Source organism: Patella vulgata, chromosome 4, assembly GCF_932274485.2.
Source record: "Patella vulgata chromosome 4, xgPatVulg1.2, whole genome shotgun sequence".
NCBI lineage: Eukaryota > Metazoa > Mollusca > Gastropoda > Patellidae > Patella > Patella vulgata.
In genome coordinates this window covers 70,639,895-70,658,468 of record NC_065882.2, presented here as the reverse complement: position 1 = coordinate 70,658,468, position 18,574 = coordinate 70,639,895, and the positions used below count along the sequence as shown (strand labels likewise).

At 34.9% G+C, this 18,574-nt stretch overlaps 1 protein-coding gene across 1 annotated transcript; it reads left to right on the top strand.

Moving 5' to 3' along the window:
- The first annotated feature begins 279 nt into the window (after positions 1-279).
- Positions 280-17,909, top strand: LOC126817953 (mucin-2). Its single transcript, XM_050545127.2, has 6 exons — positions 280-715; positions 8,585-8,715; positions 9,865-9,970; positions 13,676-13,830; positions 13,944-15,238; positions 16,290-17,909. The coding sequence occupies exons 1-5, from the start codon at positions 650-652 to the stop codon at positions 15,220-15,222; spliced, it is 1,737 nt and encodes a 578-aa protein (XP_050401084.2). The 5' UTR covers positions 280-649; the 3' UTR covers positions 15,223-15,238; positions 16,290-17,909.
- The last annotated feature ends 665 nt before the right edge of the window (positions 17,910-18,574 follow it).

Here is an 18,574-nt window from a genome sequence, read left to right as displayed (position 1 = left end):
CTTTAAAAATTATCCGCGATGTGTGCATATAGTGTAAACTACCAGGATTAGATAAACCGACTGAAATCAACTATTGTTTTAACATTAATCCGTTTCAGAAAAATAATAAGAATTAAAGAATGAAGCAAACCCAACAAATGTTTCTGTTTTATATTAACATTTCATCAGAAAATCCGATACTTAAATTAGGCGTCTGTTCTCCTGAAGAGGACGTCGCGCGGTATTCAAAAAGCAAATACGGACGAACCAATGAAATAACAGAACATTTGGTGTAAAGAGGACCAAATGACAATGTTTACTGTCAGACCTGAAGTGGTTGGTCTAGTGTGTACACGTTCATTCAGAGAAGGGTATTTTTAAGAACAGCTTTTGTCGTTTCTTCAGTTACTGACTTGGAATAACTACTTATTACGTGGGACTTTCTTTTGTAAGCTGAACACGGAAAGGCGGGAATATAACGAATTGTTATCATCATCGTCATATTTTCATTACATTCCAGAAAAACTTGATTAAGGAGGAGATTTCTATATATAGGTATTAAAATTGGAGGCGTGTCTCATAACACAAACTTGATAACAAACTTAAGTTAGTCTTATCTTCAAGTCAGAGGAATATTTTCATCAAAATAGTTTTCTTTGCTCTACTAAAGATGGTCACAAAATTAGCCGAACTCAGTATTTGGTGGATTTTCACGATAGCAGTAATTCAAGCCAAGGTATGTTAATATGAATTTCTTGATGAAAATTTAGAATTGATGACATAATTTGTTTCAACCGATTATCTTTACTTTTATTTTATCCAAACACCATTAGTTCCTTAAATTATTTTTTTTTTTGATGATCTCAATTAAATTCTATCTTAAATGACTAAAGAATTACCTAGAGGATATAATAAATCGATTGATCAGTTACCGATCCATCACTCTAATAAATAGCTTTATCTTATTATAGGCCATGCACTGAAATATTATCTGAATGTTGCATTGAGCTGGTTGTTTAATGACGCCATTCGTCAAGGTTCGGTATTGTGGTTAACGTTATTATGTAAAGCATTAGATGACTTTTAGTTAGTGTCTACAGACAACACACTATTGTCTTTATAATTTCTTTGTGAATGACATTTGCCAAAGTACACCTCAGAACACCAGAATAATACCGTATCTCCCTTAGCAAATATCTTCCCTTTCTTATACAAATACTATAAGCTTGGCTAATTGGTATAGCAACAATTATTCCTCTAAGATAAATACAATATTTGTAGCCATGTAGTCATTTTATGGTACTATTTCAACTATGTAGCATTTCAATAGTCTCCAGACCCAACTTCAACCCCATTCGGTTTTTTGATCCAGAATTAGCTAACGAAATAAGTAAAAGTAAACGCTTCAAGTGACCACTTCAACGGCCACAGCGTCCTTTCGGGAAATCATAGATATAAACTATATACTCAAAGTAGCTGTAAGTGGTGATGGTTTCTTACACGAGGCAGGATATGCTTACACTTTCTAGAACACTTGCATCTGTTTATTTAGTTGAGAGATTCAATTGAACTAGTTTTAACTATTAAAATTAATTCTGTACCTCTGTATTAGAAGTGACACATAGCTTTACTATATAATGGGGCTCTTGAGGGGTCATACTCTATAATTAGATCGTAATGAAGTTGTATGCTCTATTTCCATATTACAACAAGCATAATATTTAATAAAAATACATGAAGTATGAATAACTAATAACATAATATGAAGGATTAGCATGTACTAAAATGAAAACTAGGATTTCAATACAATTTAACTTTCTACCAAAGTGAGAATCTGAACGATTCGACCTATTTAAATAAGTTAAAAATTCATAGAACAATTAAAATTGAATATTGTAAGATGTCAAAAAAAAGGGTGTAAAACTCCCGTGTAGTGCCATTTCGATGTAAATTCATGATTAATCTTGTGAACAAAAGAGAGAGAAAGAGAGCGAGAGAGAGAGCGAGAGAGAGAAATGGGGTTTAACGTCCAATCGACACAAACTATGCCATTTCGGGACTAACACATGGTTCAATTTTATTTCAATAATTCGCACGTAGGGGTCTTTAGCAGTGGGAGGAAACCATAGGACCCGGAGAAAAACCCCGAGGTTGGACAGGGGATCCTACTCCTTGTCACGTACAGCCGGGGAATCGAAATTACGCCAAGAGACTCAATGACAGACCTTATGATACAGCGCGTACGTGCTAACCATTCGGCCATCCCCCGCCTCTTCCTTGCGAACAAACATAATAATACATTCTATTCCAAAGCATTTCAACAGTTTACACCTTTTACACCAAGTTTTAGTCTTAAAAGACCATTTTATCTCCTTCGTATTCCTCATTCGGTTAGTGATAGAAAAAAAATACGATGTCTTAATTTGCACACGTATATTTTTTTTTTTTATCTCGAACTAGGATCTAGAAAGAAAAACACATAAACGTATGACACACGTAATTGTAGACAGTATGGTGCGTTATATTAAAATTATATAAAATTCGTATTAATGGATATAAAGACTACTTCATTTTAACCCAATATATTTTTAGTAACCGTCACTCTTATATGCGTCACATTAAATTAACAGTTTACAAAAACACTTCAAGCTCAAATCATCATGCACATTCAATATCAGACCACTTTCATTTTTTTAACAAGCTGACCTCACATTCATTCCTACATGTTGACACGTAGATATACGGAGGGCGTTGCGCTGTACAATAGAACATGCAATACGGTTTGTTTATATTAATGAATTTGTAACATGCTATAAAACACTCCTTGAAACACCCACCCCATGCGTGTCTTTATCTACGAATATATTTAATTATTCAGATAGGTAACTACAATATTTGCCAAAAGCTGATTGTTTAGTGAGTCATTAAGTTCAGTTTTTCCTTCACCACTGGGATAGGATCGGCAAACTATGAAACTGAAAAATATTGCTTTATCCTTCCTGCGTTATGTTATATATATAATATATATATCTCCAGAAATATTAGCATAAGCGTAAAGTAAAATTTATGTTGTCGAAATGAAACTACATAATTTGTGCTAAAGTTTTCACAACCGTAGTTGCTCTTCAGGCATTTATTATATATATATATGTTGGGATATTATAGAAATAGCATTCAGTCAGTGCTATGCAGAGATTTGGTGATGCCCAGAGGCCAAATCTTTAATTGTATGCCCCGAAATCTAAGTGTAGAGCCCAATGTGGGAAAGGAAGAATGGGAACCATAGATGAAATAAAATTAAAAGTAATTATGGCAGCTGGTACACCAAAGTTAACAGCGATAATTTCAAATTTAAAAATATTTAATTTTAGTTTTACAGTTTGATTCGATACTCCCTCCCCCCACCCCGCCATTACACGCCCCTGCATTTTGCATTTTGTTGAATATTAATTATTAGCATAAATTGCGATGAAAAGTTTTGATTGGGAAAAAATATGGTGACGTGATGCCAAAATTATAGCACAGTAGTACAGTGTGAGATTCTAAGTCTCTAACTCAGTATCATCCAAAGTCTTCGACGAATTATTTGTCAATCTAAATCAACATTGATTTTGTGATTTTACCGGGAAAAGATGGGCTTCTGATATCCAATGTTTAAGACAAAATAAACATTTTACCATTAGTACACGAATCGTGTACCATAATGCATTTTAGCGCCTTCTGTAACAAGGGACTCCAAGAACGAGGCTAGACATATTCCACAAGTCACGTCGAACGGTGACGCCTCATATTCTTATCCGGAGAGCATGGGGTGTACACTGGACTAACCAGACACTAGAGATTGCCATTCGATTGAGAATTCTGGCGTATTTCGCCGAACATAACTGATTTGAAATAAAAACGGAAACGACTGAATGTAAATCAGTTTATATACATTTATATTACATTATTGTATGCGTTGAGACCCATTTGTGTCAATTCTAGATCACAAATATTAGCGATTTAGCTCCTTTAAGTCCTACCCAAATAGTTATTTAGATCAATCGTTCTGAACGCGGGGCTTTGGAAACTGAATTGTCAGGGAAATCGGTTATTGATGATGCAAGTAAACATTAACCCTTCGGAGAGACCTACATATTGTATTGGCAGATTATTGATTCGGCAAGTAAAAGCAATCATTTTCCTAAGAAATAAACCGATATAAAACCAATCTTGTTTGTATAGAACATGAATCGAAATAATTATTTGAATAATTAATAATTGTCTTTTGTATTTGGGCAGAGGGGGATGAGCGATGGGAATGAGTTTCTCTTACACATGCTTTTTTCTATGATTACGTGAATTGTCTGTAAAATCTACATTTTTCTTACCATGCTTCGAATGTAAAAACTCTACGATCTTTAAGTGCACCGCGAATACATATAAATGACACGGTCTGTATAATCCTGACTTGAAAACAATTAGAATATTGGGGATTTGTTTCATCACCAGAAACGTATGTATTAGGAATTAAAAGGGGGAATTCAATAGCATAAATATTTAGTCTATTCAGTATTTCGTGTCTAAAGACGATATATTTTAGAATAATCAATAGATCTTCAGACCACACACAATACAAAATAGTCTAACCAAAAGGCATACCAGTTAAAAGCATATTCAAATCGATGACGTCTAACGGAAATTATTCTCATCTATTGATTTTATTCAGAATCATCTGCTGACACCTGAACGATAAAGCATTTATATTCATCAAGGCCAATTTGGTATTAAACCTACGTTTTTGTTGTAACTTGCATTATTTAGATATGGACAGGTTTCAGTCCTTATTTTAAAAATGGAATCTTAGTTCTAGTGAGACTTTATTAGTCAAACGCGGAAAATCCGGTATTTTTACTGAAAATTACAAATATTCCCTTTTTTAAATACATGTTGAAAACTAATGTGGCTATGCATAACTTATTTATACAGTCAGTTACTTTTTTTAATAACATTCCTGACAAAGCCAATTACGTCATTATAATGGCAAACAGATATCTTTCAAAATTCTAGACTGAGTCAATAATGAGACATAATCAATTGTTTTCTCACACCTCATAATTCACTTCTATTAAAGACACCGGTAACATCAAAATTGTATAAATGGTCAAAATTGTATACTATTTCAGAATAGCCAATATTATGTTTCGCAATTCAATAAAACGAACACTTATAAATAAATACAAGTGTCAATATTTTTCTTCATATTTTATCAGTGAGGCTGTAAATATTTGCCGGCTGTACCTTAACATTTCTGTTTGTGTGTTAATCGTGTGAAAAATATCTTTGACTTTTGGGTGAAAACCGTCCTTTTTCACTCTTAGTTCAAATTAGTTAGAAGAAAGTTTATATTGGCATCGCATTATAAAACATAAATAAACCGAAAGCTTGCAAAACACCTTTTTGATTTAACCTAATGTCTCCTTTAAAATTTGATATCAAATGTTTCTTTAAGCATAGCTAATGCTGATGGGACAAAACGGACCTTGTAGAAATTCTAAAGTTCTAAATTCCATAAATCCGATAATCCTAGGGCCAATTTGTAAAACCCATTTGCCGTACTGTTCCGTACTATATTAATGTAATATTATAAATCTGTTCAGTTATTAGAAGTAACTAAGATATATTTTTATATGCGTATTAATGAAATGAAATGGGGTTTAACGTCCTACTGTTCTACTACGACTGGGCTAATGAAGGATGCATTATGTAAGAGCTAAATGCAAATTATTTAAACATTTATTAACATAACAAGCCGATTATCAAATTTCTAGGTCTTCGGATGGCCCCGATATTGAGTACATTAGAAAGCTTCAGCCATTTAATGATAATTTGAAAATGGAGAAGCGAGGATAAGTCACGAACAACACCTACCGTTGTTACGATATTAAACAATCAATGCCACATATTGTCAAAACTCCAAACAGTGATAACTTCGCCCAGAATAAAATAATTTTTGAATGAAATTTTCAGTGTATTCATTTTGCATTATCTATTTGTGTTTCTAAATTTTACATAATACATGTTTAAGGCTACAGCCTAGGGCATTTTTATTATAGTAAACAATGGAACAAATTTAAAAAGAGGGAAGCAGCGGGGCAATATCTATAATGTCAAATGAAAATCACACGCTTTATTTAAGAGAGGGGATGTCTATTTAGGTAAACACTAAGCGAAAAGCTCTAACATCCCCAAACTCGTCTAAGGTAGGCGGGAATATATAAGCTTTTCTCACATCAGGGGTAAGACAACCTCCCCGGACCCAATGATTCATATTCTTTCAAATGCGGTGCCATAACCGGCTCCCATATCGTTTCCTAAAATTGTTGATTTATTTTTTATTCAAATACTGTACACATTTAGAAAAAGATCCCCCCCGATATTTGTAACAGATTAGTTATTTTAAATATATCACCGTGGATTAGCAACTAACGGTTAAAAGATTCGCTGAGAATATATTTTTGTATCTTAACAGGACTATCTTCTTTGAGTGGCATTTAGCAATTGACATACGTAATACAAAAAACATAATATGGAAAACGTTGAGAGAACCCTCAACGAAACGTCGCTTTAAATAAAATAGTAATTGTGTTCCATATAATGTTTTTTGTATTAACAGGACTACTTTACAAATTACAAAATTTAAAATATCTGTCATACTTTACAAAAAGCAATGAGGAAACATTAAATTATTTTTTCGAAATTTAAAAAAGTGGAATATGAGCACTAAATGTACATATCTCGAGATAATATGTTAGTTCTGATTTACTCGCTACATAACGTTTCAAAACGTACAGTTTCGTAAACCCAAATACACAATTCGAAATTATGTTTTGAAATCTTGTATAGCAAATAAACTAGAAGATTTGTTAGGAATCGCTCGATTGTCAACGTAGAACGTTTCTAATTATCGGAATTGCGATCGAGTGACACGGAACTGATTCCCGTAACTTTCTTGTCCGGCCCGAAACAGAGGTGATGTGATTAGATTCGTGACGTAATCAAAACATGCAGCGATGGTGATCGGCCGATAAAATATCAAGGATTGAGCTAATTCAGTTACGGAACGTTCAATCTTGTATATTCTTGTATATAAAGAATCATTCGGATTCTGGAAACATAAATAATATATGTATTAACATATTGATCAGTGGAACTAACCTGTTAGCCCTACAGGATACCTGGAAACTGCAGCCATATGTCCTTAATAATGGGAAGGGGTTATTATAGCAACTTCTTTTAATCTTGGAGGATTGGATGGCCGAATGGTTAGCTTTTGCGCGTTGTAACATATGGTCTGTCATTGAGTCAACTGGTGTGTGTTCGATTCCCCGTGGCGAGGAGTAGGGTCGCCTGTCCAACCTCGTGGGTTTTCCTCGGGTCCTCCGGTTTCCCCTCACTGCAAAAGACCCCTACGCGCAAGCGAATTATTGAAATAAAATTGAACTATATGTTAGTCCCAAAATGACCTAGTTTGTGTCGAGTGGACGTTAAACCCATCTCTCTGTCTGTCTCTCTCACAGTACTAATATGGCAATATATTTACTTAAAAATGTTTGTGGGATTTTGATTATTTCGCAAATATATCTTAAATCTGATTATACATACACAGCCAAATGTTTTTTAAGTTCTACACGACACGGGCTTATTGCAGGCGAACCGCACTGCACACAAGTAATCATAACTCTAGAAGACATACTCGCAGACAACCCACAAAACACGGCGGAAATTGCTAGCAGCGAGCAATACAAGAATTTGGTTATATCGTAGATTCTTGTAGATTATTGTAAGATACTTTTGGACATTTCCATCCGTTTTGTCTTTTTGATGTCGAATCCGTAACACTCATTAGACTTTGATATATTGTTATGTTGTCTGCAGTGGCGGACCTACTTATCCAGAGCCCCAAAGCTGGAAGAGCTATGTGGGCCCTCGCAACCAACGTCGTAATCTAGACAACCTCTAATGTCTTCTTCAGAGGGGTTTTTCTATGACAGATGACCACAAATTTACTTTTTTATTGAACTGTTCGTTATAGGATTATTATATGAAAGACAAAACAAAATTAACACAAAATCCTTACGCTCGTCCAATTCAGTAGGAACTTATTCCTACTATTCCTATTTGTGATATTATCAGGACACTGAGTTATAGTACAGTTAAGTAGCTGTTGGTCCTTAAACATCCCTGGTCTATATAGTAACGGTACTGCTTTACAGTAAACCTAAAGTCAGATTTGTGATGTCTTCGGGATTAAGGACTCTGAAGCTGTAAGCTTCATTTATTTATTTGGTTTGTGTGTTACTGTTTCGTTGTATTTTTGAAAACAATAATAACTTTACTGTATTACAAAAGTACTGGATATGCAAACTCCTCAAACAAGAAGTGGTATCAAATAATCTAAAAGGATACGCATATCCTACTTCATGTATGACACATGTCACTACTTATAATTAGCTGGAGCGACGCTTTTGACCCTGATTCGTAAATCAGTCTTGGGGTTTAGCAGATTGAAACCGTATTGTATTTCCCTATCTTTCTCATAATCTTATATTTTAAATAATTTCAGCCAATTGGCGAATGCAAGACATATTTCTCTATTATTGGATTAGAAGGTTCAGCTATTAATGGAACGGATATTTGCAGCAGAAAGGAAATTCCTTTTGTGTATTTTGTGCTGAAATGCAAAGACAATGACAGGTAAATTACAATAAATTATACAATGTTAACCTGTAGTCGGTCACGATGATCTGACAGGTAAATTACAATAAATTACACAATCTGTATTCGGTCATTGTGATCTGACATGTAATATTTGTGTCAGAGTAACCAGGGCATCAAAGACATTACCATACAAAATCTCACGTAAACTAAAATATAGAAAACCTTCACACTGCCACGCCAAAAGGCATTTGCATCATAGTCTCCGTTTTTAAAAAAAAAACCGTGTACATGTACTTTGGTACAAAGGGTTATTTCGTTCAAACATGATGGGTCACAAAATATACAATAATTAAACTAGTTACCTTTTGTTTCTAATCTTTTTTTAAACAGGCTATGTTTTAGTTCAGCTCATTTAAAATCAACCCCATCCCCTTTTCCAGCCGACTTAATCCATAATCTGCCTTTCGGCAATATGAGAAGATGTATTTTAACAAATGACTAGAAACAAAAAGGAAAGAAATAAACATGTTAGTTAAGTCATTTTGAGACTAAAAAAATAATTCTATGATTTGGGGTGTCCCACTATCAATATATATTTTACGTGCCTTGTCAATTTGTACATGGCGTCTCAGTTTTTCGTCTCAGACGCGGCACACTGAAAAATGAAAACAAAAAATAGCATGGGAAGTTCAGAAGGCGCCAACGTCTTAATGAGAGCCCGGGGCACCCAGTTAAATATTGCGACTGTTTGTCTTGCTCTATTTAGTTTCACACGAGATATTATTCTAGGTCATTTAGTTTTTACCGATACTGACATTCTGAGAAGGATTTTTCCAAATAATTCAAAATGCCAATGCCTGTAATAAATATTGTGATAATGCATTACGGAACGTCGACAGGACGTGCCGCTCGATCAGTAAGCATAATGTCATCACTGGTTATGAAGACATCAAAACTTTTGTAATCCATGTCGTCCAGAATGTTTCAATGTAAATAAACTAGAAATAAAAAAAAAATGAAAAATTATGTATAGTGAAGTCCTGGGAATTAAAATCGCTGAATTATATCGGAATGAAAAAAATATGTGTGTGAACAGATAACATTAGAACCAGGGGTAAATAAGGTTAAAGTTCTTTCTATATCTTTGGTAGTTTGTATTAGCATGTATATCGATTATTTTTGCAGCGTGAAATGTGCCAAGAATCTACAATGGTCAGCATTGAGTGTATGTGATAAAGTCAATATTCACCATGAAGAAATTCCTATCACCCGTAAATTCGATTCTGTAGAGGTTTGTCTGTTTTTGTTTTCTAACAGCGATAAAGTCATTTCAAATGTTCTTGAATAAATTAGAGAGTATTATAAACGAAAGAACAAGCAAATAATAACGGTGTGGGGTACACATTTGTTAGTGTGTAAGGTTGGCGGGTGAATGTTTGGGAATGAATACCTCAAAGCAAAATCCTTTTCTATTGTTCTGCCAAGAATAAAAGCCTGTTGTTCTCCATACCGGATCTGATGATAGCTTCATTTTTTAATGCTACAAAATCTATCCCCCACCCTCACTTTTTATGTGACCTGTCCTTGTCGCGTAAAACTTCATTCCTTTCTTTTATCATTCATTATCAGTTTCTCTCCGGTTTCCTCCGATTTATTGAATTGAACCATATTATGTTAGTCCCAAAATGACCTAGTTTGTGTCAAGTTGACGTTATCCCTACGAGCAAGCGAATCATTGAAATAAAATTGAACCATGTGTTAGTCCCGAAATGACCTAGTTTGTGTCGAGTGGACGTTAGTTAACCCCCCTCCCCTCTCTCTCTCTCTCTCTCTCTCTCTCTTTATCTGTCTGTTTAATAGAGTAGATGTATTTACATAGTCACACTTCTGTATATTTACCTTTGTAGTGAAAATATAATGTACACAGATGAACACTGAGCTATTTCATTGTAGATAATATTGTTTGAATGTTATAAAATATGTGTCGATGATACTGAGTTTGAATGAACCCGCCTATAATATTATCTTATCTATGAGTGATATTTACCTTCCTCAAGGATTTATCTTAAGAGCTTTCTCCGAAGTTAAAAGAAAGTCTTCTTCCGTCGTTCTTAAATTCGATGGTTTTTAAGGATGCAATGAGTTGAATTTGGAATTTTGTAACCGTTTGTTTGAACCTAAGTAATGTTTGTTGTAAGCCTAATAGCTTAAAAGAGCTTTGTTGTTTGTTTATATGTCCAGATCTGTTAGGAACCTGGGCCAACTGCCAGGAGAAGATTGAGTCGGGACCTTTACTGTACCTAATCCAATGATAATACAATACCATTTACAGACACTACAATTGTGAAAGACTGCGTAATTTGAATTCTTTACGACACAGTTACGAACATAAGCAAAAATACTTAACATTACATTGCAGTTTCAATTTGGCCCATTTTTTTATTCGATTCCCAGAAGATTTTTGTATCTTAAATCCTACGTTGTTAATTAAAGTATCAGTTTTCTACTAAGTTATTTTTCTTTGTTTTGGTAGATTTAAATGAAGGGATCAGTTTTCTCCCGTAATCATTTTTTTATTCGATTCCCAGAAGATTTTTGTATCTTAAATCCTACGTTGTTAATTAAAGTATCAGTTTTCTACTAAGTTATTTTTCTTTGTTTTGGTAGATTTAAATGAAGGGATCAGTTTTCTCCCGTAATCATAGTAACAACAGTTATGTTTCTTTGCTTTAGGTAGATTTAAATTAAAGATCAGTTTTCTCCTGTAATCATAGTAACAACAGTTGTTATGTTTCTTTGCTTTAGGTAGATTTAAATTAAGGATCAGTTTCTCCTGGGATCATAGAAACAACAGTTATGTTTCTTTAGTTAGGGTGGACTTAAATGCATGGAATCATAGTTTGTAGTCTTGGAAATTTTCTGGGGCTTCAACGTCCTTCATTTATGTACCAACCGTACCAATGAAAACGGCCATACACCATGCAGTGTTTTATGGAGGAAATTGAGCCCGGACAGCGGCGCTAAGGCTACGGTTTTTTTCACTCCATCCGAACTACTAGAACGCCCCATTGAGTGAGAACGAGAATCCATGCTGGGACATCCCGAGGCAACAAACTGTGTAAATGTAATTGAATGTTTATCAACAGAATGTTGCTTTCCTAGTTGTTGTAGTTCCCCTTTCTTCGTTTTCAAAGTTTCAAAATATTACTAGTACTCTTTTATTCAAATCATTCTCACAGTGTTATTAGTACCTAGACTGGTGAATTATTCTCACGATGTTACTGGAACCCTGGTAATAAAATACCTCTCACGATGTTACTAGTACCCCGGTAATAAAATTACTCTCACGATGCTACTGTAGTACCCCGGTAATAAAATCATTCTCACGATGTTACTAGTACCCTGACATTAAAACCATTCTCACGATGCTACTAGTACCCCGGTAATAAAATCATTCTTACGGTGTTACTGTACCCTGGCATTAAAACCATTCTAACGATGTTACTATTACCCTGGTAATAAAATCATTCTCACGGTGTTAATATTACTACCTAGAGTGGGCGATAAAATCATTCCCACGATGTTACTAGTACCCTGGCATTAAAACCATTCTCACGATGCTACTGTACCTTGGTAATAAAATCATTCTCACGATGTTAATACGACTACCTAGACTGGGCGATAAAATCATTCTCACGATGTTACTGGTGCCCTGGTAATAAAATTATTCTCACGATGTTACTTGTACCTGGACATTAATACCATTCTCACTAGTACCCTGGTAATAAAAAAATCATTCTCACGGTGTTACTATTACTACCTAGACTGGGCGATAAAATCACTCTCACGATGTTCGTGGTACGCTGGCAATGTAATCATTCGCGCGATGTTACTACCCTGGTAAAAACAACCATTCTTGTGGCGTTACTGACACATAGATTAGGTAATAAAATGGCCCCATTTGAGAGTATCGGACTCCAACCACTTGATGGGCTGTGTATGTTCTTTCAAAAACAAGTGATATCTCTTCTCATGTTTTGGGAGTCTTAGTGGCTAGCAATTGGAAGCGAAGAACTGACACGACCCTCGACATAAGTTTTTTTTTCATGTTAGGTATAGAACATATAGGTCTAAGCACAAGTCGAGAGTGCCAGTGTGTTTGTTTTCAAGTTAGATGATCCACCCTCGTTAATAAATCCAACCAAAAATCCTACACCTGAATGTGTAATATTTGAACTGTAACGTAACACATCATTCAAGTATTTAGTTTTCACATATGCCTGTAAGCTACGTGAAGTCTTGAATAACTATTCATAACAAAAGTTTCTCGTATTTGCTGAACCATTTTTGTGCGGATTTGAAGTTTGAGTATTTGAATAATGGTTTGTCTTGTCTGTAAATAAATAGACTTTACCGGGTTGTGTTTTTGATATAAAGATGGGACACTGTTAAATAAATAAGAAAGCGTTTCTGCTTAAATTTTTGTGTAACAATCTTCATAAATCATAGTAAAACGGGAACTGATATTGGTGAAGAACGTTACAATTTGAAAGAGATCCCATTTGAAAAACGAAGGGGGGGATTTTCTATTGTGTGTATTAATCTACATAAAATATTGTAAAACGAGACTGTTCCAATTTTAAATAAATGAATGAAAACGGGATATTATAGGTGAACGTTCCGATTTAATAAACTATAACAAGCTTAAGATTGTGTTATAGTTTATTGCTCTATCCAGTAACTAAATGGCTCTAATGTAATCCTTTTTGGAAAAGAGAAATCTTTTAAAAGGTTATACGCTGCCTCGCGCATATTGAGTGTACAGGCTATACTTGTATGTTTGCTCGTCTAGAAAACAAAATCCAATGACGGACTGAAAAATAAAATAAAAAATATTAAAAGTGAACCTTCCAGTTTAAAACAAGTCCCATGTATATATAACAAAGTGTGCCCGTTGTAATGGTATCTGAGTAATTTAGTGTTATTTTGTTTTCAGAACGACAGTGAACTATCCATGGACTTATCGCTCTTTATTCAATTCGAAGATGAAGTAAATGAAGTTGATGACTTCTCTATAGAAACACTTATTGATCCCAGTGATGATAATACTAAAACCTATGTAAACACAGTGGGAAAACAACACAAGACCAAGTACGTTTCAATTCCCTTATGTCCAGAATAATTAATTTTAAGAATATAACATTTAAAACCTACGGCACTCATTGAATAGTGTGACTTAACGTATTTTTGTTTTCATTTTACAGATTAGAAGTTGAGTTTCATCGAGTATGCAATTTGCCAGAAGATTTGAAAAACCCTTTCCAGGTTATTTCGTATCTTCTTAGCAACCATCCTATTGTTCGCCGAAAAAGAGAAGTCGGTTTGGAATATCCTGATCCCAGTTCAATACCTGCCGGTTACGTGGCCAAAGAAGAAGATTTCCCTTCAGTTCAGAATGATGAGATTTTAGATGTAGCGGGTAAAGATTTCTTTAACCCTAATATACAAGGTAGAGAATTCACACCAGCTGCACCAACTACCACTGCTGAGCCACATGCTAAAAGTTTTTGGGACGATGTAGCTGATAAGCAAAACGGAGCTTCGGTAGATAAAACTGGAGTCCCCCCTAGTCCAACAGCTATAGCACCTTCCGCAGATCCAAATGTGACAGCTGGGGTATCAGAAGTTGTCGATGACAATTTAGCAGAAGAAATAACTATGGAGACTACGATAACTGACGTACTAACACCAAAGAGTTCTACGTATGGGCCTATCACTAAGTCCCCATATACTCCTCCTAGAGGAAGAAGAACAACATCTGCCGTCCCCGTAGCTGCAAGTACGGCAGGCAACCCAGGCCAAACACCAGGAAAATCTCCAACAACACCTATAAATGTCACAGAATATACACCGTCGACAACAGCAAGTATGGGAGCGGATACAACAGAAGAACAAACTACGCCATTTGTAAAATCTACAACGACGAAACCAACAACACCGAGTACCACAACAACACCGAGTACCACAACAACACCGAGTACAACGGTAACGACGAACACACCCACTAGGCCGTCAACAACTCCCAAACCACCCCCTACGTCTTCTACGCAACCATCGACAACGCCCCAACCATCACCAACAACACCTAAACCACCGTCCACAACAGACAACATCAAAATTAAATCAACAACTCAACAACCGCCTAAAACCCAGTCCTTTAAGCCCAGTACAAACAGTATTAGTGTAGATTCTGAAAATAACACAACTCAAACGATTCGATCGACAACGTCAAATTTAGTGACGGAACCGAACCTTAATACACCTTTAACATCTATGGAGTCTGGTACAGCAGCTAGTTCGAGTGATTTAGGAATGGCACCAACATCAGAAGAAAACAATGACAGCTTTTGGCCAATCGTAGCAGCATTAGTTATTGGTATACCTTCTGTTATCGTGTTTGGTATCGCAATTACCGTAATCCACAAGAAGAGGTTAGGAAGACCACCGCGTTTTATGTCTTCATCAATGTATCCTTCGCTTTAGATTGCACAGCACACAGGTAGGATTCATCGCACAAAACGCACATATTGATAAAATTTTGGTATTAAATATACTGGAATTGGGAAACCCAACATTTTATCAATATGTGTATTAATTTCATTTGATCAACTCATATTAACCCATTTCTATAGTTTTATTTCAGCGCATATATTCATTTGACCAAGCGGTAAGTTGTGGTCGTTGTATTTTCAAATAAGCCTGTACTGCACGCGGCGTATGATAACTGTTCGCTTGTTCATGACATTTATGTATTGTCTCTCTCTTTCTCTTTCTCTTCTCTTATCTGGTCTTTTGTTTAACCAATTAACGTTCTAATGTCAAAATATCTCATTAAGCCAGTCATCATATTTATTCATGGATCAAGAACATGTGCACGTACAACTAACATCCTTGCTATCACAATATTGGATTTGTCATATACTTTCTGCAACCTGTCGTCTCTCAACTAATCCATTGTACATTGCATAAAGCGTATCAATAAACTGCATATGACATAAACGGAAATTCATGTTAGGGTGCCGCAGCGTGGTGAAAAGGTGTATTTATTATTAGATCATTATAATGATCGCAAACAATCATAGGTGGCGTGCGCAGTTTAATAAGTTTTTATATATATGTATATTGTGTTCAGGCATGGATTATATGTTATATATTGCATATTAATGTATCCGTGTTATATATACCGGGCTGCTATTTCAGAGGTTATTGGCCTTTTATAATCTATGTTACTCATTTTAATGACATTTTTCGGTCTTTAAAAGATCAGATAACCTAGCGCATCACCTGATCCAATTTCCAGCAGGTGATATAAAGCCATTTCTTAAATATATGTGCAGCAAAAGCATGGTGTTTTAAGCGCAAAATGTATAAACCCGATTGAGCTGAATCATCGGGTCCGTTTTTTATGCTTAATTTTGTTGATTCTTGGCGTATTGTCAGCGTACGTAACCGGGGTTGAAGTATGTTATTAACTTCCTAACCACATTTTATTCCAGATTTCAAAAGTCGTGAACATAATAGTACAACAGATAGTTTTATTTCTCTTTCAGAGCGATGGAGAAACCAAAGCGCAGCCTGTACGTCAGGAATCTAGGTACCAGGTCTTCTGTATCGGTGTGATCATGTAAGATTTAAGTAATAATAATACTTTTGATAATAATATTTTAGCCTATCAGCATGTAAACATGAGGCAAATGGATAAAAAGTGTGCGTGTGTTTAAAATAAGAGCATCTTACGAGTATGTACTATGTCAAGTGAAAACGTATGTATATATGGTTCAACATAATGTATATTTTTAAGTATTCCCATATGCATCTTGAATGCATTGTATATTTTTGTAAATACAACATGTGAATATGTTTATTATTATTGCATGACTGTCGTTATTGTAATCGCATGATCAGGGTAAGTGATTTCTTGCATTCATCCTTACTAATACAAGTTGATGAAGGGACGTTCAGTTATTTTGGATATCGTTGATTGCTGTGTCGTTCGGTGTGTAAAATGCACCCGCAACATATTGTAGTTATAAAAAAAATTGTCAGCTAAGCAATTTATGCACCGGAGACACATAATCAAAGAGCATTCACTGGATCGGTGATTCAAGAATAAGACAACAAGAACCCTTCCTTTATCAGCATCATCATCTTAATCACCATATGGTCGTCTATTAGAATATTCATGTACTAGATGTCGCACAAATTTATTTGAAGTCATTGCATCTTTGAAAAGGTTTAAGGATAATAAGATTACTAGTAAAATGATTAAGCAGAACATAGACTTAAGGAAAAAAGTAAGTTTCGATATTTTTTTTTAAGGAGTAAGTATTTTAAAAAGTTTTGAAATTGTAAAGGAATTTTCTCAGTATGTTCGTGTATATAGTGTAAGTATTTTTTTCGGGGGATTATTTAATTTATTTGTTGGTATTTAAAGTCTCTTAAATGGAGCCCATGTTTAGTCAAGTTGGAGATACGGTGTATATAAATACAACCAAAGAATTTGGTCCTTTTTTATTTCTTTATAAACATTTGTAGCCTTGGTTTTTGCCATTTTTAGATTAGGCTTTTAGTGATTTGATGAGGAATAACCGTTTCTTTAGATTTAGGTTGTTTTACAGTGGTATCATACTCAAGGAGCGCTTGGCTACAACTATAGTTGAAATGACACGGTCGCTTATATCATCACTGCTTTTCTTATTTCAGCTGCGCATGTGTCATTCGTCATCTTGTCAATGTTCTTTTTATGATTTCGCTAGCGACCACAGTTTAATTGTTTTAACATAAACACAAAATATCGACCCTTAGGCAAATAAAGAAATATTATACGTGCTTGACAAATTTATAACCGCGTTTAGCACTCTTTAGTACAGCTGTGTGTAACGCAAATAAAAGTTGGTCGTTTTAAACGAATTACCTTTATCAACTGGAACCCACTCATCGTAAATATTTTTAAATACGAGTCTCTGACCTTGATGGAAATTAAATTTCATATGTTTGGCGCTGTAAGGGTTGCTAGCGATATTAATATCACCATCTTTAACCGCATGTTGCTTGTTTCATTGGCTCTTATAGGATTTGTATTTCGAGCTTTGTCAATTTATCAAAGTTTCTATTTCTTTTACGATAGCATTTCTAGTTGATAGTATACTTTGCCTTTTCACTGTTGTTCTGTTTTTCTTTAAATCACCACTGTTCTTTTTATGTTTAACTCAACTTTTTTCCCGCCAAGTTTCATCGATCTTGCCAAGTCTATCACCGCCATGAATTCACTACGCCAATTCTTCACCATAGGAAACACCAGAGCACGGTCATCTTCAATTCATTGTATTTCATTGTGTCAATTGAATCATAGATTGCCTTAACTAATAATTGGTTAGCGGTATTAATTCCGCTCAAAATAAAGGGGAATGCTGGATTGGATTCCTGTGACCACTATATTGGTCGGCGTAATATTGGATTATACCGAAGAGGATATATTGCTAATATACAGAGAAATCTAAAAGATTGGTTACCGAAAATTAACATAAGTTTCAAATAAATATCATCTGAAAACAAAACTATATCTTGAAAATATTAGATGAAGTATTGAAATTTAAACATTGTTATCAAAGAATGTGAAATACGACGCCGACACTAATATGAGAAATAAAAAAAAAATAAATAGATTAAAATAAACACATTCTTACTAAAGCCTGGCACACACGGACGATTAATTTTGCTTGTTGGAGCAACGAGCAATCGTAGGCAACTAAAGATGCTGTCAAATTCGCGACTGTATGAGCGCATAGGAACGTGTAGGCACGGTTCAGGGATTGTCATCCCTATCCTTGTCCAA

Excerpts from the sequence above, each read along its gene's own strand:
- LOC126817953 (XM_050545127.2), top strand. The coding sequence starts at position 650 with ATGGTCACAAAATTAGCCGAACTCAGTATTTGGTGGATTTTCACGATA. Across the intron at positions 716-8,584 it reads TAGCAGTAATTCAAGCCAAG|CCAATTGGCGAATGCAAGAC; the intron begins GTATGTTAATAT and ends AAATAATTTCAG. Across the intron at positions 8,716-9,864 it reads AAATGCAAAGACAATGACAG|CGTGAAATGTGCCAAGAATC; the intron begins GTAAATTACAAT and ends TTATTTTTGCAG.